The 23,631-nt window shown below is 35.1% G+C and overlaps 1 protein-coding gene across 1 annotated transcript in view; it reads left to right on the top strand.

The window, feature by feature from the left end:
• Positions 1 to 23,022, top strand: part of BMT2 (base methyltransferase of 25S rRNA 2 homolog) — an 89,498-nt gene extending 66,476 nt beyond the window's left edge. The window contains exons 4-5 of the mRNA XM_039256916.1: positions 11,904 to 12,018; positions 20,445 to 23,022. Of these exons, the coding sequence (XP_039112847.1) occupies positions 11,904 to 12,018; positions 20,445 to 21,074 (745 nt within the window). The 3' untranslated portion in view covers positions 21,075 to 23,022. The remainder of the gene's footprint in view (positions 1 to 11,903; positions 12,019 to 20,444) is intronic.
• The last annotated feature ends 609 nt before the right edge of the window (positions 23,023 to 23,631 follow it).

Raw genomic sequence — 23,631 nt, 5'->3', positions numbered from 1 at the left:
TAAATAATGTTAAAGTCAAATATTTTTTGTAGAGAAGTTAATATTTATTTGAAAACATTGTTTAGTAACAACGAGCATTCATTTCCAGAGAGTTCTTAAAACTTGCATTATTACAGCTAGCACAATACTGTAGTTTTTTTAATTTCATGTATTTTAATTATTTAAATAACAATTGATTCTAAAGTTCCCATGTTATATGTATTGTACAAACTAACATATAAGTAAAATCTGTCAGTTAAGATCACTGAAGCTTGGCTGTCTAGCCTTTTTTGGTGAAGAAACTTCAGTCATTTAATAGATTATGCAGAGCCTGCTTTTGCCCTTAGCACACCTGATGGTGTCACATATTATAGTATTTTCATATCCATTAATAATAATGAAATACTACCTGTGTCCACTGAAATATCTTTTATTACTGTTGGCTCTCACAAGCTGATTTTATGCCAACCTCTTCCACTGATTTTATCTGTTCATATATTCTATTTTAAAAGTTAAACTAGAGTATGGTGACCTGGATATTGTAATTAATCTCTCAAACTTGAAAACAATTTTTTTAAATGTTGGGTAAATCTTAAAAATGTCAAAGAACTAATAAGTTAAAATGGAAATTCTGAAAGGAACCCAGAAAAGTTAGCAGAACCCAACATTGCCTTTGTCCTGAGAGCATTTGTCCAAACTGGCAAACTTAAACTTTGGTTTTCATACTCCACTGATAACAGTTGAAGCTCCCAAAAGCTGCTTTCTCAGTCTGTGATCCATAGTAAATCTACCCTTTTCACCCAGAGCATGACATACCCCAAGCTGAAACTATGGGACATCCCAAGCACACTCATAGTCCAAATTTATATCACCAGGGTAGTCCAAAAAACTTCAGACCCTAAATTTATTTAATTGAAAGTCGTCCTACACTGGTGGTATACCTGGCTGCTGGACAGAAGCAAAACTAAATACCTTTGCTCAAAAATCTTCATGTATAATATAAGAAAAATAATTTAGAGAAAAAAACTAAGCATGTATGGAAATAAAGTGCAATGATCTAAGCCAGCAGATAGCAAGAACAGATCTATAAAGGCCTCAGATACTAGAATTTATAAAATATATGATTTTTTATAAATTAGCATTTTAAAAAGAAAAGAATTACTTAAATTTCTGTAGGGACTAGAAATTTCACAATCTTGTCAGCCATTTGCAAAGCCAAAGTTAAAAAAATAGAGCTTCTAGAAATAGTAAAATAATTAAAACAATTAGTATATAGCTTGAATTGAACAGGAAATTATTGAATTGGGTGAGACAGATTGAGATTATCCATAATGCCACACCCTGACAATACAATATTCAAAAAATAGAATTAAAATGATTAAAAATGCAGAAGATAAAATAATGAGAAGGTCTAACTTGTTTTTAGAGCTCCAGGAGAGGAGAAAATGGGAAAGCAAACCCTTAATAAAAGAAATCTAAAGATGGATTTCAGGCAGAAAGAAAATGATCTCAGATGGAAAATCTGAGGTTAAACAAGGAATGAAGAACTAAAAAAACCTGGTAAATATGTTGGTAAATCTGGACATTTTTACAATAGTATACACAGAAAGACTAACATAAGTTGTGTGGTTAACAGATTTTTAAGTATCCTGAAGCCTTTTATTGGTCTAAGACATGGCTAAGGTTGTCAGTAGCTAAATATACATTTTCCTAAAAGAATAGAAAGTATGAAATTTTCAAATCAGCAGTCAGCAAAATGAAAAGAAATATATATATATAATTAAAATTTTAAAGGAAAAATCTAAAACCAGTTCTCAACCTTGGCTCTACAATACATTCACTTGAGGAACTGTTAAAAATCCTAATGTTCAGGGGCGCCTAGGTGGCTTAGTCGGTTAAGCGTCCGACTTTCGCTTAGGTCATGATCTCACGGTTCGTGGGTTTGAGCCCCACGTCGGGCTCTGTGCTTACTGCCAGCTCAGAGCCTAGAGCCTATTTCGGAGTCTGTGATTCCCTCTCTCTCTGACCCTCCCCTGCTCACGCTGTCTCTCTCTCTCTCCTAGAAATAAATAAAACATTAAAAAAAAAATTAAAAAAAAAAATCCTAATGTTCAAACTTTATCCTACACCAATTAAATCAGGATGTCTGCATGATTTTTAAAGCTCCCAAGGTGATTCTAAGCAAAGTAAGGAATGGGAGAAAAGAAACAGAACAGATATAGATGGAAAAGTGTAAAAGAAGATAATAGCAACAAATGTCGGTAAATCACTTTAAAAGTAATCTAAATACTCTAGTAAAAGTAGATTGTCAGACTGGATTTAAAAATCTAGTTTATACTACTTTTGAGAGACATTTCCAAATCACAAGATTTAATATTCTGTAGATGAAGAAGATTTTTTTTAAATGATAGAATGTGGGAATTTACAGGAAAATAGAACAATGTTTAATTTGTATGTGCCTTAGAGCACAACTTTAAAATATACATTAAACAAAAATTGAAAGACAAATCTACAGTTTGGGGGAGGTTTATTTTTCCCATTATTATAGTTTGATAAATTTCAAATCTCTAAGGAAAATTATGGGTATTACAACCAACAAATACCTTTATATTCATTACTTAAGATTCATTAATAGTTAATATTTTGCTACATTTGTTTCATACCTATGTACATAGACACAATTTTTCCTTTTTTTCCCCCCCGCTGAACTCATTTGAGTTACTTCATCACTAAATACTTAAGCATATGTCACCAGAGATCAAGGACATTTGCCAACATAGCCACAATATAATTGTCATCATATTCAGGAAATTTAACATTGGTATAGTTTGGTAAAAAATAGTTCATATTCACATTTTCCAGATTGTTGTAATAGTATTCATAACTGTAGGTAGGTTGTTTGATCCAAGAACCAATCAAAGTTTACATAGTTAGTTGAATTATCGCTAAGGCTTCATTAATTTAGAAAGTTCCCGGTGGTACAGCTTCATATTAAACATAGTTGGTACACAGATGATACTGTGTTCTCAGATATATCAGTAAGAGTGCACATGTCAGTTTGTCCCATTCTTCGTGATGTTAAATTTGATCATTTGACTAAAGTGGTGTCCACCAGATTTCTTCACGGTAGAGGTTTCTGTATTCTGTAGGGTTATAGATAAAGATTAAGTGAATTTCCTGTTCCTTGATCATTTTCCCCAGCGGCTTTAGTATCTACTAATGATTTTGCCTGCATCAAATTTGTTTGTTTTACTGTAGTTCTTAGAAAATGGTAATTTTTCAATATCTAACTAGCTTAAACATTTATTCATTCACATTCTTCTGTGAAGAACAGCTTTCCTTTTGACTGTGTTAGTCAGTACTACAGCAACATACTACATAAATTCAGGATTTCTTTACATTTCTTCCTGTCCTTAAAATATTACCTATTGAGACTGTTATAGTCAGAATGCTATGTTCAGAAGCTACTGAATTTTTCCCCTATTATGTAATATTTAACTAAGTTCCTTAGTTTCTCCTCTTTTTATTTTGTGTTTTTAACTATCCATGTGATTTAATTTTACTTTTTGAATATGTAAAACATTGACTTTAAAAGTCTGAAGTACAAAGTAGGTACACAAAGGAAGGTGTACTTAGATGTCCCATCCTTTCCTTAAAACATCCACCTTGTTTCCAAATCCTCTGAGATTTTGTTAATTCTGGTTTTCCATCCTGAGTTTCTTTTGGCAAAAATGAAAAGGATAATGTCCTTTCAAATCAGTTAACAGAAATCTTTCTTTTCTGCTTCTTTAAAAACACTTCTCAAGAACTGAGAGAGCAAGCATTCAGAAGCAGTAAAACTACAGAATGTTTGAATAACACGATTAACAAACTTGTCCTAATGGCCAGATATAGAAAATATACCTCAAAACTGCAAAGTAATATTTCAACTGTACATGTAACTTTTGTAAAAATATTTTATAAAAGTTTATAAAACAGATGTCAGTAAGATTCAGATGTTTGAGGGGCGCCTGGGTGGCTCAGTCGGTTATGCGTCCAACTTCAGCTCAGGTCATGATCTCGTGTTTTATGGGATTGAGCCCCAGGTCAGCTCTGAACCCACTTAGGGTTCTCTCTCTCTGTCCTTCCCCTGCTTACTCACAGGTGCGCACTCTCAAAATAAATTTAAAAACAAATGTTGAAGAGTGCCTGGATGACTCAGTGGGTTGAGCGTCTGACTCGATTTCCACTCAGGTCATGATCCCAGGGTCATGGGATTGAGCCCTGCATCATGCTCTGCACTGAGTGTGGAGCTTGCTTTAAGATCCTCTCTTTCTCCCTCTTTCCCTCTCCTCTCCGTCTCTCTCTCTTCTCTCTCTCTCTCTCTCTCTGTAAACCATAAGACTGTTAAATACAGAGAACAAACTGAGGGTTGATGTGGGTGGGGGGTGGGGAAAATGGGTGATAGGCATTAATAGGGCACTTGTTGGGATGAGCCCTGGGTATTATATGTAAGAGATGAATCACTGGATTCTACTCCTAAAACCAAGACTATACTGTATGTTAACTAACTTGAGAATAAATTAAAAAAAAAAAAAAAGATTCTCCCTCTCTCCCCCTCCCTCCCTCCCTCTCTCTCTCCCTTTCCCCCCACCCCCAACCTCTCTCCCCCACTCACGGGCTCGAGAGAGAGAAATAAATTTTTTAAATGTTGAAATTTGAGTATATTCATTTTTATTTTTTTTTAAATATAGTTAACACACTAATACCTTAGTTTCAGATGTACAGGGTAGGGATTTGACAACTTTATACCTTAAGCCTACCATCTGTCACCATGCAATACTATCACAATACCATAAACTATATTCCCCACAGTATACCTTTTATCCCTGTGACTTATTCCTTCTTTCCATAACTGGAAGCTTGCATCCTCAACTGCCACTTCACCCATTTTATCCATTCCCCCCACATTCTCTGGCAACCAACAGTTTGCTCTCTGTATTTATGGGTCCATTTCTGTTTTTTGTTTATTCATTTGCTTTTTAGATTCCACATATAAGTGAAATCATGTGGAATTCTTCCTTCTCTGACTTATTTCACTTAGCTTAATACCCTCTAGGTCCACCCATGTTGTCACAAATGGCAAGATTTCAGTCATTTTTATGGCTGAGTAATATTCGTGTGTGTGTGTGTGTGTGTGTGTGTGTGTGTGTGTGTGTGTGTGTGTGTATCCATTCCTCCATCAATGGAAACGGGAAACAGATTGCTTCCGTATTTTGGCTACTGTAAATAATGCTGCAGTAAACATAGTGATTTATGTTTTTCAAAAAAATATTTATCTTTCAAAAAATATTTTCATATTTTTTGGGTAAATACTTAGTGGAATTACTAGATCATATGGTAGTTCTATTTTTAATTTTTTGAGGAATTTTCATACTGTTTTCCACAGTGGCTACTCCAGTCTGCCTTCCCACCAGCAGTGCACAAGGGTTCCTTTTTTCGCCAAATTCTTGTCAACACTTGTAATTTCTTGTTTATTTGATTCTAGCCATTTTGACAGGTGTTAATAGCTCACTGTGGTTTTGATTTACATTTCTCTAATTAGTGATGTTGAGCATCTTCCAGGTGTCTTTTGGACATCTGTATGTCATCTTTGGAAAAATGTCTCTTCAGGTCCTCTGCCTTTTTTTAAATTGGATTATTTGGGGTTTTTTGGGGTTTAGTTGTATGCTTGAGGAGACATACCTAGAAAAATGTTGCTTGGACCATTGTCAGAGAGTTTACTGCCCAGGTTTTCTTTGGGGAGTTTTATGGTTTCATGTCTCACATTGTAGACTTTAATCAATTTTGAGTTTATTTTTGTGTATGGTGTAAGAAAGTTGTCCAGTTCTATTCTTTTCCATGTAGCTATCTAGTTTTTCAAACATTTCTGAAAGAGATGGTCTTTTTTCCATTGTATTTTTTTTTTTTTTTTTTTTTTTTTTTTTTTTTTTTTTTTTTTTTTTTTTTTTTTCTTGGGTTGATTCCTGAACTTTTTTCTTCCCTTAATCTGTTGTCTGATTTTGTGCCAGTAGCATACTGTTGGATTACTACGGCTTTGTAGTATATCTTGAAATCTGGGATTATGATACCTTTAGCTTTTTCTTTCTGAATATTGTTTAGGTTATTCGGGGTCTTTTTTGGTTCCATACAAATTTAGGGGTTTTTTTTGTTCTAGTTGTTTAAAAAATGCTGTTAGTATTTTGATATAGATTGCATTGAATCTATAGATTGCTTTAGATAGTGTGGACATTTTGGCAGTATTAATTTTTTCAGTCTTTCCATTGACCTGTTTTATCTTCAGTTTCTTTCATCATTGTTTTATAGTTTTCAGAGTACAGGTCTTTCCCCTCCTTGGTTAAGTTTATTCGTAGGTATTTTATAGTGTTTGGTGTGATGATGAATGGGATTGTTTTTCTGCTATTTTGTTACTAGTGTAAGAAATATAACCAATTTCTGTGTAATTAATTCTGTGTATTCTGTGTATCCTGCAACTTTACTGAATTCATTCATTTTAGTAGTTCTTTGGTGTAGTCTTTGGGGCTTTTTAAAAAAGTTTTTTAATGTTTATTTATCTTAGAGAGAGAGAGACAGCATGAGCAGGAAGGGTCAGAGAGAGAGGGAGACACAGACTCCGAAGCAGGCTCCAGGCTCTGAGCTGTCAGCATGGAGCCCAGCGCAGGGCTCGAACCCACCAACTGTGAGATCATGGCCTGAGCTGTAGTCGGACATCCAACCAACTGAGCCACCCAACCGCCCCTGAGGCTTTTTATTTGTACCATCGTGTCATCTACAAATAATGAGAGTTTTGTTCCTTCCTTATCAATTTGGGTGCTTTTTATTTCCTTTCCCTATATTATTGCAGTGGCTGGGACTCCCAGTACTGTGTTGAATAAAAGTGGTGAGAGTCGGCATCCTTGTCTCTTTCTTGATCTTCGAGGAAAAGCTTTCATTTTTTCCACCATGAGTATGATGTTAACTCTGGGTTTTTCATATGTGGCCTTTATTATATTGAGGTTTTTCCCTCTAAACTGACTGAGTTTTTATCATTAACATGTTGAATTTTGTCAGATACTTTTTCTGCATTTGTTGAGATAAGGTTTTTATCCTTTTTGTTGTTGCTCTATATCACGTTGATTTGTAGATATTGGAGCATCCTTGCATCCCTGTAGTACTTCCCACTTGATCATGGTGAATGGTCCTTTTAATGGAGTGTTGAATGCAAAGGTTTGCTAATATTTTGTTGGGGATATTTGCAGCTGTTTATCAAGAATGTTGGCCTATAGTAGTTTTCTGTTTGTAGTGTCTTTGGTGATTCTGGCCTTGTAAGATGAATATGGGAATCTTTCTCATCAAGTTTTTGGACTCCTTTAAGTGGAACAGGTATTAATTTTTCCTCAAATAATGGTAGACTTCACTTGTGAATCCATATAGTCCTAAACTTTGGTTTATTGGGAGATTTTTTTTTTTATTGCTGACTGAATTTTGTTACTGAAAATCAGTGTGTTCAGATGTTCTACATCTTACTGATTCAGTTTTGGAAGATTGTGTATTTCTAGGAATTTATCCATTTTTTTGTAAGTTGTCCAATTTTTGACATATAATTTTCCTAATACTGTCTTTTGTTTTTCATTTGATTGTATTTATTTGAATCCTCTTTTTCTTGATAAGTCTGGCTAAAGGTTTATCAATTTTGTTTATCTTTTCAAGGAATCAGCTCTTGGTTTATTGATATATTCTTTTGTTGGGTCTCTTTATTTCTGCTCCAATCTTTATTACTTCCTTCCTTCTACTAACCTTGGCCTTTGTTCTTCTTTTTCTAGTTTCTTGAGGTGTAAAGGTTGGATTGTTTCTTGTGGTATACCTATATCACTATAAATGTCCTTTTAGAATTGCTTTCCCTGTGTCCCAGATTATGAACCATTGTATTCTTGTTTTCATTTTTCTCCATATACCTTTTGATTTCTTTATGAACTCATTGGCTGTTTAGTAGCATGTTGTTTAATCTCCATTTGTGTTTTTTCCAGTTTTTTTCCTGTGATCAATTTCTGGTTTTATACCATTGTGGTCAGAAAAGATGCATGATATGATTTCAGTCTTCAGTTTTTGAGACTTGCTTTATGGCCCAACATGTTATCTGTCCTGAAGAATGTTTCCTATATACTTGAAAAGAATGATTATTCTGTCATTTTTGGGTGAAGTGTTTTGTGTATCTGTTAAGTCCATCTGGGATCATGTGTTGCTCAAAGAGGGTTTTTTTGTTGATTTTCTGCCTTGTTGATGTATCCATTGATGGAGGTAGGGTGTTAAAGTCCTATTGTTATTGCATTATTCTCAGTTTCTCCATTTATGTCTTGATAGTTGCTTTGTGTTTTTAGGTGCTCTAATGTTGAGTGCATAATTGTTACATCCAGTTGTTGGATTGATTAGATCTAATTGATAAAGGTATCATTATGTACTACTTTTCTTTGTGTTGTGTTACTCTGTTTTAAGGTGTACTTTGTCTAATACAAGTATTGCTACCATGGCCTGTTCCCCTTTCTCCCCCCTCCCCCATCCCCTTCTTCCATTTGCAGGGAATCTCTCTTCTCATCCTTTCACTTTCATTCTGTGTGTGAGTCTGAAGTGAGTCTCTTGTGGGCAGCATATGGATGGGACTTGTTTTTTTATCCATTCCATTGTCCTTTGAGTTGGTAAATTTAGACCATTTACATTTAAATTAATTATTGATAGGTGTCTCCCTATTGTCATTTAATTTTTTCCTTGTATTTATAGTTATTTGTTCCCTTCTTCTCTTGCTCTGTTTGTGACTGAAGACTTTCTGTAGTATTATGCTTGATATTCTTTCCCTTTATTTTTTGTGTAGCTATTCTAGATCTTGGGTTTATGGTTACCATGAGGTTCATATAAAGCATCCTAAGTGTATAAGTTAATCATTAAGTTGATGGTCACTTAAGGTTGAACACATTTTAAAAGAACTTTTTACTACCCCCCCTCTACATTTTATACCTAGGTTGTCATATTTTTGTTGGTAATTTTCTTCTACTTATGACCTTTTCTGTGTAAAGTATTCCCTTTAACATTCTTATAAGGCTAGTTTAGTGGTGATTAACTTTTGTTTGGGAAACTTTTTCTCTCTTCAATTCTGAATGATAATCATGCTGGAAAGAGTATTCTTTGTTGTAGGTTTTTTCCTTTCAGTTCTTTGAATATAAGGATTGCCTTATGGGGTTTCCCACGTATGTAACTTTTTGCTTCTCTCTCACTTCTCTCAGTCTTTAACCTTTTAATTACCTCATGTCACAGTATAGACCTCCTTTATGTAACGAGCAAGAAGCATGAAACTTTGAAAAACATTTCTCCAAGAAAGAAGAATGTCACAAAAGCAAATATGTAATACAAAACTATATTATTTAGGCATATGGTTAGAGGTTAAGACTATAAAAGGAAATGAAGAGAATGATTACCATGAAAATCAGGATAGCAGCTACCGTTACACAAAGGGCGGAGGGAGCGTCATCGGGGACTGTCCTGCTTCCAGGGTGTAGTCAGGGTTTTATTTCTTGACCTGGATGGTAATTACTTGGATGCTGACTTGGTGATTATTTAGACTGTAAATGTGCTTAATGCAAATAAAAAACTAAAGAGCTAAACCAAAGAATTTGAAATGAACTAAGTACATAGTGATAATTAATAAATCCATGGTAATGCTATTGGTGATTGTATCATAATGTTGAATTAACTTGATTTAGATACTCCATCCAGATAGACAATTTACAAGAAGCACTTTTTAAGAGACCATCAGAAATATTTTACTAGCCAGTTTACCAGAATCAACTACTATATAATTTAATATGAAGAAAATTCTATATTATGTTTAGGAAGATCACTAGTGGATGAACCACAAAAAATTCCATCTGTAGCAATAACAGCTAACAATATTTACCACTTTTTGAGCACTTGCCATGTGGCAAATATTGGTCAAACATTATAAATGTGTGGTTTTATTTAATATTGGAAATAACTCATAAGTATGGTTACCCTATTAGTGTGTCTGCGTATTATACAGGTCAAGGACAATCAGGTTTTGGTCTTAATCTCTCTGATTCCAGAACTCTTGCTCTTGGTCCTTCTAATCTTGGGGCTAGCGTTATCTAATAGTGTTTATAATGTTACTATTGTTCTAGATCTTCACTTATTCTAACTTAAGATTTGGGTATTTAAATTTTTATGAATTCAGCAACAAATGTCAGCTAAATGCCAGACATTTCTGTGGCCACTATCTACTGGATCTTTTGCTCTGTTTAGCAGCTTGGAACCTATGCCACTGGCTTTACCTCCTTGGAACCTAGTATATTATACTATTTCAGGTATTACCAAACTGAATTCAACTTTACAGATTTTTTGTACTTTTTATCACCCAAACTACATACTGTTTCCCAAGTTGCTGTAATACATGAAATTACCTCTTAAGCCCTAGGAGCAGCTCTGTTCACTGGTGGAGTTGCTAGCTATTCCTTTTAAGAACATTCATCTAGGGTCATTGTCAAAAGTAGTTAATCTTTCTACAGATACAGAAAATGAAGGCCCTCTTCAGTTAACTTGCTTTTACCTTAGACCTTTTTATTGACAAAAATATTTTAATTAGTTCATATTGTTTTTATGTTGCTATACACTGCCATGTACTCTGTCAAATGGTAAGTATGGTCATTTCTATAAAATGCTAGGACATCAAGCTCTGGTAAAAAATAATAATATAGTAACCCCTATTTATTGCATTCCTTTTCTGAAAAGAAAATCAACTTTGTTATTTTGATTTATAGTACCTTTTTCAGGAGATTAACCTGTCTATAGTTTAATGTCTCTCAGTGGATCCAAAGGAAAATGGTAGCTAAGATGTAAGGAAGAGAAGCTGGACAGGTTTTCTCTACATTTCAAAGAACCACAATTCTATTTTTACCTAATCATTCTCCTATATTTTCTTTATTTTTCCAGTATGTTCTCAAATCTTACATAGAAAGTTGTATTATCAATGGAAATGGCATATTGTCTCAAGCTGAATTTTATTGATTTACTCTTTGAACACTAGGACTATGAGCTTGGGTCCAAATAAAATCCACCATTTCCTCTATTCTTACATGCTGCTACATAGATTGAGATTCATTGCAGGCAACCAACTTTATAACAGTTATTTCTAGTTTTGTTTACCTTTTTCTGCCATTTTTGGACATAAGCACACAATAAAAATTTTTCATAACTAAAAATACTATTGATCTCTTTGATCCCTTTAATTTACTGATGAATTAAATTGAAGTCCAAGGACATTATAATACTGACTAATGAGATTTGATTTGTGAAGGAATTCTTTTATTTTAAGGACAGTTTTCAAATAGTGGTCTGGGGATTTTAGATACTTCCAGGATTTCTGTGGGTGAAAATTTATTTTTATAATACTAAGATACCATTTGTCTTTATTTACTCTTTGATGAGTGTAGAGTGGAGTTTTCCAAACTATAGGGTACAACAGCCTGAACACAAAACCCCAAATGTGAATTCATCTGTCTTCTGTTAAGCCAGGCATTAAAGAGACTTGAAAAAATATAAAACATCTCCTCACTTTTTATTATCTTTCTAATCTAGATTTTTCATTTAAAAAGTATAATATACATTTTTAAAAGCCTATTGCATATATTAAATGAGTTTTCTTCACTATTCAGTTTTCATTTCAGAGTTTGGTACCTACACCCGACATTTATGAAAGGTCTTTAGGGCCCTCAGTAATGTTTAAATGTGTACAAGAACCTTGAGACCTTAATTATTCACATGATCTTTTTCTCACATTTCAATTTTTTTCTTATACTCAGTTTTATCCTATAAAAGTCAAACTGAAAATAATCTATTTTTAGGTTGCTACAGACCTCAGGAAAGATCAGATTACTTGATGTTGGCAGCTGCTTTAACCCATTTCTGAAGTTTGAAGAATTTCTAACTGTTGGCATAGATATTGTACCTGCTGTAGAGGTATGCATAGTTCTGTTTATTTTGAGACTTGAAGATCCTACATATACTTACATTGTCTTTTACATTCCTGAAATAGCAAGTATGTTTCCTATTTACAAGTTGATAAGGAATTTTTTTCAATAGCAAATACATATTCCATGAATTAATTTTGAGCATTTAGTTGACGAATATGGTACTGGTTTTTATTTTGTTTCCTAGTTATCTATTGCTATATTCAAGAGACTAGTAGATTGCCAAGATTTCCAGGTAGCTGTAAGGTTTAGGCTTTTTGTTTACTTACCCTTTTCTGAAGTGTACTCTGATGTGGAGCCATTATGGAATGATGTCAAGAGCAAGGACTTTGAACACCATCAAAACTTTATTAAATCACAGCTATTTGTACATAGTAGATGAAACTAGTTAAATTGTTTTCTCTACTTTTAAAATAGATTTCTTAATGATAAAAGTTCATGTTTGCCATTTTACTTTGATAAAGCATTAGGCACCAAAAATTTATAAAGTGGATTAAAAAAAACTTTTTTAAATTTATTTTTGAGAGAGAGACACAGTGTGAGTAAGGAAGGGGCAGAGAGACACCGAATCTGGAGCAGGATCCATGCTCTGAGCTGTCAACACAGAGCCTGATGCAGGGCTCAAACTTATGGACCATAAGATCATGCCCTGAGCCAAAGTTGGAAGCTTAACCAACTGAGCCACCCTGGTGCCCCACAAATTGCATTTTTAATGTTATAAAGAGAGTATGTGTTACAGTGTTAACTCTCTGGGCTAGGGATTGGTTTTCACTTTGCTATATACCTAGCATCTAGGAATAGCTACTGCATGAAGTACTTATTAAATACTTCTTGAATACAGTAATGGAATCTTTCAGGTTGGGGTTCATCTCTGAGCCCTTTTTCTCACCTGTATGATGGAGTTAGTGATGGAGCACGTTTCATAGCACCATTGCTAGGTCTACTTGAAAAGAAGTATTTAAAACACATAGTACAGTGCCTGTTACATAAATGAGTGCTGTGTTTGCCATTATTATTGAAAAGTTCCTGCATGGAGATTTAACTTTCATTTGAATCTTTTCTTGAATTTTTATCAAGAAATGCTAATAAAATTTACCATTATCTCTACTTCTGATTGATGAACAAATGTTTGCTTTATGGTAAAACAGCTGTTCTTAGCTTATCATTGCAGAGAATTCCTGTGCCGTCAGGAGATACACTTTTAAAATGCATTTGGCTCTGTACAGGGATTTTCTTCTCTCCTTAAGACACATTAGAGATGTCCTTTAGGGACTGCTGAAATGTGACAACCATTTACTCTAAACCTTGGGCTTAAATATTAAATACTAAATTTGTTTATAGATATAAACTTGCAACTGTAAAGTCATTGGGGAAGGCAAAAGAACTAACAATACAGAAGTTCAGTAGTAGAATCAGGTTTCCACAGTTCATAATACTATAACTTTTTTTTTTTTAACATTTATTTTTGAGAGACACACAGCATGAGCAGAGGAGAGGCAGAGGGAGGGAGGCAGAATCCAAAGCAGGCACCAGGGTCTGAGCTGTCAGCACAGAGCCCAACATGGGGCTCAAACTCACAACTGTGAGATCATGACCTGAGTCAAAGTCAGCTGCTGACCTGACTGAGCCACCCAGGCGCCCCACTATAACTAATTTTAAAACAAAGAGATGTTCACTTCCAGTCAAGATGGAGTAATAAGAACCAGATTGATCTTTTGTCCCCCTACCTCAAACAAGAAGTGGACAAAATATGCACAATAATTTATTTACAAGACACTAGATATCAGGTAATAAAGGACAATGATCCATTGATGAAAGACATGAGAGACAAAAATCCACTATTTGGCCTTTAAAATTTCTGGGACATAACACATGAGAGGGAATCTCAAGCAAAGCCCAAATGTTTCCCTGAGTTGTAGAGACAGAACTGAGAGTCCTGGGGAGAATTAGACAGCTAGGGTTCATAGGACAGAGTACCAGTTATAGGAGAGCTGCACAGAGGGAAAACTCCAAAGACCTGAAGGGCAAAGAGTCCTCCTGAGTACTCAGCTGAGTAGTGCTCAGTATAGGATATGAATGAGAAAACTACATGAGACTTAAAGTACCACTCAAAAGAGGTAGAGGTTATAGTGCCTGGCAGTCACATAGGGTGGAAATAGTACCTGTTTCCATCAGCCACACTAGAAACCTGAAGAATCAAAGTGCATTGGGCAGAGTACAAAGAAGAGCTTGCCTGAGTACTGGAAAATAATTAGTCTTAGACTGAACAATGGTCTAGTCCCACCTAACAAATCTTAGAAGACCCCAAAAGATCAGAGTGTTTCCAGATAATTTAACTGCATCCCAGAACAAAGCTCAAGAATATTTATAGCAGTGCAATGCCATCTAACACCCAGAAAGATAGAAATCCACCATGTAGGACATCCAATAAAGAATTAGCCATAGGACCCATATTGAGGAAATAAATCAACAGAGACCAACCCTGAACTGACAGATGTTAAAATTAGGAAACAAGGACATTTAAATAGGCACAGCATGACTATATCCTAGATGTACAAAAAGTTTGGAGACACAGAACATACTTTAAAAATACCAAATGTAATTTCTAGAGATAGATAGTATCATAGGCTGCCCTCTTGATCTCCTGGCTCTGTAGGCCAAGGAATCATGTTTTCCTTGTACCATGGCACTGTAATAGTAGAGTGTGTGTCACCCAGAAAGGAGCTCATGCTCTCTGTCTCACGTCTCAATTTTTGTGACTACTGCCAGAGTAAATCTCTATCATCACTTGGCTGTGGTGGTCAGTAAGACTTACACTGATGGGTCCCACAGAACTGTAATCAATGAGGAAAGTTCCTCCACAGCTATCACCCCTACAGCACAGCAAGAGGCATCAGACCCAGGATCTCAGTCTTACTGTGAAGGAAGATTATTAGCTAATTACCATGACTGCAGCCTGAGTGGCAGACTTCTAATTAAACATAAGTCATGGGGCTAACTATAATCTTTTCCAGAGATTTCTGTGGGTGGGCCCTGTCTTTGAGCTCACTCTCTGCTGTGCTCCTAAGTGCCATGGTCTCCTGGAGGGGAACTGTACACACATCTGGTATGCTAGTTTTTGCAGCTGCCTCCTAGGGAGCATCCCTTGATCACCTGGCTCTGGTGGCTGGGATGCGGTTGGAAGACTTGCATTCTTGGGACCCATGAGACTATGGCAGTTGGAGAGATTGTTCTTGGCAGGCTAGAAGAGTCTCACCCCCAGGGCACTGCACGGACTGAGGCATACTCCCCACTATTTCTGTGAAGGGCACCTCTTTGCTTGTTCTGGGGCTTTAGCCTGGAGACCTGCTTCAAGTTTGGGACATTTAATGTCAAACGGAGTTGCTCTCAAAACACAGGCTGAGACACCATCTTGCACTCTCCCTCAGCCTTGGTCTACCTCACCACTGTCACCCAGAAAAGACCTTATACACCTTATACACTCTTTGACTCCCACTCAGGGGATACTTCCAGATTGCCTGTTTCTCAAAGCCAGTGGGGGGCAGGAGGATGTACATTTGTCTTCCCACAGGACTTATATATTTTTTCATACTTTTTTTTTTTTTAATTTATTTCAGAGAGAGAGAGACAGGGTGATCAGGGAAGGGTCAGAGAGAGAGAGAGAGGGAGACAGAATCTGAAACAGGCTCCAGGCTCTAAGCTGTCAGCTCAGAGCCCAACGCGGGTCTCAAACCCATGAACCATGAGACCATGACGTGAGCCAGAGTCGGAGGCTTAACTGACTGAGCCACCCAGGCGCCCCTATATTTGCATCTTTTAAAACCTGATGCCTGAAGGTCTGGCTTCTAGGCCACCTGAATCTAGGTGCTGAGATCATCCCCCACCAAGACACTGACAGGTCTTGGCACATCCGTAACTACTGGAAGCTACTAAAAATGTAATAGGCTGCTAAAACAAGCATAAAGGTTTAAAAAGACAACCAAGATCTGAGGCAGGGTTGAATAACAAGTTTCATCTCCTAACAAGGCCATTCCCTCAAGACTGGAAGAGGCTATGGTATCATCTGCTATATAGAAACCAACAGAAAGTCAAGTAAAATGAAGAAAGGAATATGTTCCAAATGGAAAAAATAAGGAAAAAGTGTAGGGGAAGAAAATTAATGAAATAGAGATACATAATTTACATGAAAATGAATTCAAAGTAATAGTCATGAAGATGCCACCAAACTCAGGAGAAGAATGAACTAACACAGTGAGAACTTCAACAAAGAGATGGAAAATATGAGAAGGTACCAAATAGAAGTCACAGAGCTGAAGAATATAAACACTGAATTAAAAAATACAAAATACACTAGAGGCATTCAACATGAGACTAGAAGTAGCAAAAGCATCAGTCAACTTGAAAACAAGGCAGTGGAACTCACACATTCAGAGCAGCAATAAGAAAAAGAATGAAAAAAGGAAATAACGTTAAAAGCACCAAGAGAAAAACAACTTAAACAACTTACTACATACAAATGAACTTCCTTAAGTCTATAAGCACATTTTTCAGCAGGAACTTTACAGGCCAGATGGGTGTAGCATTTTATATTCAAAAGGCTGAAAGAAAAAATACTGCCAATCAGTGACTTTCCCTGGCAAACTTACCATTCAGAAGTAAAGAGGAAAACTATTAAAACACTGATGAAAAAAATGAAGATGACACAAATAAATGGTAACAGATTATATGCTCAGGCATTGGAAAAACAAACATTGCTTAAATGTTTATACTACCAAGACCAACCTACACATTTAATGTAATCCCTGTCAAAATAGCAACAGCATTTTTCACAAAACTAGAAAAAAAAAACCCTAAAATTGTATGGAACCACAAAAGACCTGAATAGCCAAAGCAGTCTGGAAAAAGAAAACACTGGAGGTATCACAATCCCAGCTTCAGGTTATAACAGAAAGCTGTAGTAATCTTCAAAAGACAATTTTTTCACCTTAGCACACTAATAAAAAAGATCTCAATAGGCATAGGAAAAACATTTGAAAAATCCCAACATTCTTTCCTTATAAAAGCTCTAAGGATTGAATTGAATTCCATCAACCTAATACGGCTGTCTGAGAAACCTACAGCCAACATCATACTTAATAATAAAGCAACAGTGCTTTCCCCACTAGATCAAGGAAAGAGCATCTACCTTCACCACTTCTATTTAGCATACTCTGTAAATTCTACCCAGTGCAATAGAGCCAGGAAAAAAAAAAAAAAGCAACAATAGGCATCAGGATTCAAAAGAACTAAAACTAAAACTGTCTTTATTCACACTTGACATTGAACATGTATTAGGCTATTCTATGGAATCTAGAGAGAGGCCAGTAGAATAAAGGAGTTTGGCAGAGTTGCAAGATAAAAGACCAATATACAAGAGTCAACTTGTACACACACACACGCCACAATCAAGTAGAAATTAAAAACAATAGCATCAAAAATATGACATATTTAATGTAAGACATTTATATAAAATATATATTGAAAACTAATTTTTTAAAAAAAATTGTAATGCTTAATATTGAGAGAGCGAGGGAATGAGTGGGAGACAGGCAGAGAGAGAGAGACAGAGAATCAGAATCTGAAGCAAGCTCCAGGCTCTGAGCTGTCTGCATAACCACTCCAGGGCTCGAACTCATGAACTATGAGATCATGACCTGAGCCGAACTTAACTGACTGAATCACCCAAGCACCCCGAAAACTGTAAATTATTGAGAGAAATTAAAGAAAACCTAAATAAGTAGAGAAATATACCATGTTTATTCATGGAAGAACCCAATATTGTAAATACATCTGTTTTCCCAAAATTTATTTATAGTTTCAGGGCAATCTTGATCAAAATCCTAGGAGGCTTTATTATAGAAGTTGAAAAACTTACTCTATAATTTTTGAGGAAGTTCAAAGGACCTAGATTAGCTAAAGTAACTTTTGAAAAGTACAGTGTTTGAGAGTAATGCTACCTGATTTTCAAATTTATTTTAAAGTTACAATAATCCAGGGCACCTGGGTGGCTCAGTCAGTTGAGCATCAACATTGGCCCAGGTCATGATCTCATGATTTGTAGGTTCAAGCCCCACATCCGGCTCTGTGCTGACAGCTTGCTCAGAGCCTGGAGCTTGCTTCCAATTCGGTGTCATCTTCTCTCTCTACCCCTCCCCCGCTCACACTCTGTCTCTCAAAAATAAACAAACATCTTTTAAAAAATTTTAAATGAAAAAGTTACAGTAATCACAACACTGTGGCATTGGTGGCAAGAGTATCAATGAAGTAGAACAGACACTCGTATGGCCCATAAATAAGGCCAAATTTATGGACTACTAATTTTCAACTCAGATGGAAAAGATAGCCTTTTCAACAAATGGTGGTTGGAACAATTGGCTATCCATATATAAAAGAAAAACTTTAGTCCATACCTCACACTATATACAAAAGTAAATTCAAATTAATTACATACCTAATTGTAAAACATACAACTATAAAACTTTTAGAAGAAAACACTGAAAGAAAAACTTTATATAACAGTGAGTCAGGAAAAAAATTTTAGAACACCAAAAACACTGCACTAAGGAATAAGTTGTAAATTGGTCTTCATCAAAATGTAAAACGTTTCCTCTTCCAAAGACACTGATAAGAGAATAAATACAGCCACAATCTGAGAGTATTTTCAAGTCCTACATCTGATTAAGAACTTGTATCCAGAATAAAGAATCTCAGAATAAGAAAACAGGTTTTTTTTTTCATGTAAAGCAACCCACTTACCAAGTGAGCAAAAGATTTAAATAAACACTTGACCAAAGAAGATTTCCAGATGACAAATAAGTACATATGAAGATGAATATTATTACTCTTTAAGAAAATGCAATTTAAAACCACAGTATACCACTACACACCTCTATTACAATGATTAAAATTTAAAAGGCTAGCTATCCCAAATGTTGATGAATATTTGGAGGAACTGGAATTCCCATACACTCCTGGTAGGAATGTAAAACTGTTTAACTACTTTTGAAAACAGTTTTAGAATTTCTTTTTAAAGTTAAACACATACCTACTAGTGTATGATCCAGCCATGCCTTTCCTGGATCTGTACCCCAGAGAAATGAAAGCATGCCCATTGAAAGTCAAACAGGAGTTATTCATAGCAGCTTAAGTTAGAATAGACAAAAGTTAGAAATAGCCCAGATGTACATAAGCAGGTATATGAACAAACTATAATATATTCTTAATACAGTAGCATACTTACAGAAGCGAGGCAAATCAAGAATACATTATGGTGTCTTATTCCCTTTATATAAAATTCTATGAAATACAAACTATAGTCATAGAAATCACATAAGTGATTGCCTAGTGGTGAAGAACAACAGGAAGAGTACAAAGAAGGGATTATAAAGGCTCATGAGGAAGCTTTCAGGGAGTGTTAGTCTGTTCATTAACTTGATTATAGGGATGGTTTCACGAATGCTTAAATGTCAAAACATACACCAATCAGTATGGTTGTGCATCAGCCATGCTTGTTTGTACGTCAGTTATACTTCAGTAAAGCTATCTTAAGAGGAAAAAGCAAATGGAAAAAGGAAAACATACATCTTTTTCTGTGTAATAGAACTTTATGTATCACTTTGCCTAATTTATAGTCCACATATGTCGCCAGCTTGGCTAGTTACTAGCAAGAATAAGGGCCTCAAGTATCCTATGAAGAGGGCAACTAATTTTTATCTAAGTTTAAATTTTTATTCTGGATCATTTTCATAGAGTTGTAATATTCAGCAAATTATTCAGTGCTATTTATTCCCTTAGTTGTGGTGTTTTCCATGGTCATAATTTAATTTTAATATGTAGTTTTAAACCAGGTATTGATAGAATAAATGTAATTAAAATTACTTTTAAGATAGTTACAGTTAATGGTTTAAAAGACATTTTTCATGGCATCGAAAGTTTTGTTCTTTTATGAATTTATAACACCCCTTTCTTTCAGTATCTTCTTTGATATCTTTGATTCACCTTTATTTCATGGTATTTTTGTGTAAAGTTTTTACATTGACCTATTTTTGAGAACTGTAAATGTTGAAGTGAATGTAAATATGACTAAGTTTAGATAAATCATTCCTGAAAACATTTACCCAAATTTCAAATTGCTCCACAGAAATAATTATTTTTTTATTTTTGAATAGAAGTGCTCCAGGCTTGATTGCTCTTTAAGATTATTTGGAGTAAAAGTTTAGGTTCAGTGTCTGTGCAAGTAGAATAATTTAGAAGGGAAAGTTTCAGAAGTAAAGCTTGGATTATGTAGAAATGCTGTCCACTAGTTTGGTGTAAAATCTCTGATACGGTAGAAGTAATTTTCAAATTCCTAAAGTGTCCTTTTTTCCCTTTCTGCAGAGTGTATATAAATGTGACTTCCTGAACCTGCAGCTTCAGCAGCCTCTCCAGCTTGCACAGGATGCTATAGATGCCTTTTTGAAGCAGCTGAAAAACCCTATTGATTCTCTTCCTGGAGAACTTTTCCATGTGGTTGTTTTCTCTCTTCTTCTCTCTTATTTTCCATCACCTTACCAACGATGGATTTGCTGCAAGAAAGCCCATGAACTATTAGTGTTAAACGGTTTATTGCTTATCATCACACCTGATTCCTCCCATCAGAACCGTCATGCTATGATGATGAAAAGCTGGAAGATTGCTATAGAGTCCCTGGGCTTTAAACGTTTCAAGTATTCAAAGTTTTCACATATGCATTTGATGGCATTTAGAAAAATCTCCCTAAAAACCACAAGTGACTTGGTTAGTAGGAACTACCCAGGGATGTTATATATTCCTCAAGATTTCAACAGTATAGAAGAAGAGGAATATTCTAACCCTTCCTGCTACGTTCGATCAGATATAGAAGATGAACAACTAGCATATGGTTTCACAGAGCTCCCTGATGCTCCCTATGACTCAGATTCTGGAGAAAGTCAAGCCAGCTCTATTCCTTTCTATGAGCTAGAAGATCCCATATTACTTTTAAGTTAATATCAAAGTAAAAGGCCCTTTCAGTCCAGACTCCTAAACTAATTGCTTACACTAATCAGAAATACTAACATGAACTCAGTACTTAAAACCTGGTTTGCATAGGAAAAATGCAAAGGTTTACAGAGTTTGCTATTTTTTTCTACTTCTGGATTTTAAAATTTATTCTTATATAGAAAGCTTAAAGTTTCATGCAGAGTGACTCCTGTCATAGCAGAAACCATTGTTACTTTAGCATTTAGCACTAAGATATCATAGAAAGGTACCTTTTTTCTTTAGTGCTATTGTGAAAAATGAAGCATAACTTGCTGTGTATTTTCCCTTTTTTAATCTTTTCAGTGTTGACTTTAAGCCATTGCAATGAGAATGATATGTAGAAAGATGTAGCTTGCACTTTGATGACTCACAAGTTAAATGTGACACAGAGATAGACTGGTTTAGTTGTTTTGTGATGCACTTATTCTCTTTTCTAGAAAAATTGTTATGTTACAGAAAGTCATTTTCTGTTCCATTTTATCTGATGACCAGCATTTCTTCAACTTTTTAGAATTGATTTTTTTCCCCCTCTTTTGCTCGTTTCTCAGCATCAGACATTTGGGGAAAGATTTCCCCCAAGTATGTATTCTAATTTCATTAGTACAGTACAATAAACACCATTGCCCAAGTAGAATGTTCCTATCTTTGATAATGATTTAGGCCTTGGTGTTCAGTGTATTTTACTGTGAGAGTTCATTCTTACCTTTTTTAAATTTAGCTTTCATTTCCAAAATTTTCTTTTTAAGCAAGGAACAGTACTCAATCCTGACCTGAAACACCTTGGTGAAAAGGTTTGCACTTGTAAGAGTTTATGTTCTGTCTAGACCAACCATGTTAGGGTCCTCACCTTTCCATTAAGGAGGTGTGCTGCACTACTAGTCTGGAATTACATAGAAAATTTTTAAATTAACCCTCTGCTAGTAAGCTCATGAAATGGTTTCAACCTTTCGGTATTCTAATTTCTATCAGAATTCTAGCATAAAATTTTCTTTGAATACATAAACCAATTAGTTGGCTGTGGGAATTTTCCCTTTCCACATCAATAACTGACTTTCTGTGTTTCTGAATCAGAAGTGATTAAGGTGAAAAATATGTCCAAACAAGACAAGATTAGTTTAAATAGCTAAGAACATTTAGTCCACATTGTCTTGTCAGCCAGCAATTGTCATGTAAACTATCATTTTTAAGAGTGCCACTGTGTGGATTTTTTTCAAGTGGTTATTACATTAAAATTACCTCATACTGAGGTTTTTGCACTGAAATATCGCAGTTTCAGAATTCATGGTTAATGTGTGTGTGTGTGTGTGTATGTGTGTGTGTGTGTGTGTGTATGTGTGTGTGTGTGTTTAAAGGAAACTTGCATTTTCAATAGTTGATCCTAAATTTCATAAACTGCACTTCTTTGGTAAAACTGATGTTTTTGTGCTTATTGTGATTGCTGTAGTTAACTTTGAATGTCAAACTTATTTAGAAATACAAAATTTACCCTTTAAGATATAAATCATTGGGTATATATACCCAGTATTTCACATGAAATCTCATTCTAAATTAATGAAAGTTACAGGATTGTAATTAACCTAAAAAAGTCAGTTGACTAAATGCAGTATTGATTACTCAAATATGTGAAGAATAACGTGGAAGGTTTCATTTACTTTCAATGGCTTAAGAGTAAATAAGTAGGATTGACTTTCCTTTCCAATTAAGCACTACAGGTCACGTCTTGTAGCTCCCACAAAGAAAGGAAAAAAAAAACAGTGTTAAGGTAACAAAACTGTGTTTTGGTAGTACCCCTTTTACCATACTGCCCATTTCCTTTGGCTTGGCTGAATACAAGCTTAAGGGCAAAGAAAACAATGTATCTAATTAAAGTGCTTTGAAAGTAAATGACAACAGTGCTTTTGAGAGGCTGGTGTATGATCTTGGAGTCAGCCTTTGTGTTACAGCTAAAATGTTGGTGCTATAAATTCTTCTGATTGTTTACAGATGTTGATTCTGCTTATGCTCCAAAGTGTGCATGATGTATATTTTAAGTAGTACTTTAAAGAAAAGTCTGTTTATAAAACCTACTCCCACTTAGTATAAATTTGTTTGCATTTATAAATATCATTTGTTACTGTAAATTCAGCTTCAAATTAGGTTGGTACAGGATTTAAACTAATACATATTCCACCAAAGCCAATTAATGTTTAAGTGTTAAAATATAAGCAGTCCTGTGGCTTGGTGCCAGATTGTGTATGTAATGACAGAAGTTAACAAAGCCCTCTAATACTGGATTGGTACTCCTAAGAATGATTTCATTTGGATATAAGTAAGTTTTAAAAGATCTCCTGTTTCACAACAGGATTCTCCAAAATAATTTGGAGTTGCAAAAATAAATGATCATTTGGTTAGATTCTTCAGGATCATGACTAGATCAAAAGTGGTTTTTATCGTAGTTGCCAAACAGTGGGAGGTGGCATACCTGAAAACTGTATGTTTGTGTTTGTTGTATTTTTTCACTTTTTGTGAACAAAGCACATTTATT

This window comes from Hyaena hyaena, unplaced genomic scaffold (genome assembly GCF_003009895.1).
Source record: "Hyaena hyaena isolate Hyena2069 unplaced genomic scaffold, ASM300989v1 scaffold_594, whole genome shotgun sequence".
Taxonomy (NCBI): Eukaryota; Metazoa; Chordata; class Mammalia; order Carnivora; family Hyaenidae; genus Hyaena; species Hyaena hyaena.
The sequence above is the reverse complement of the archived record's forward strand: the minus strand, read 5'-3'. Positions and strand labels throughout refer to the sequence as shown.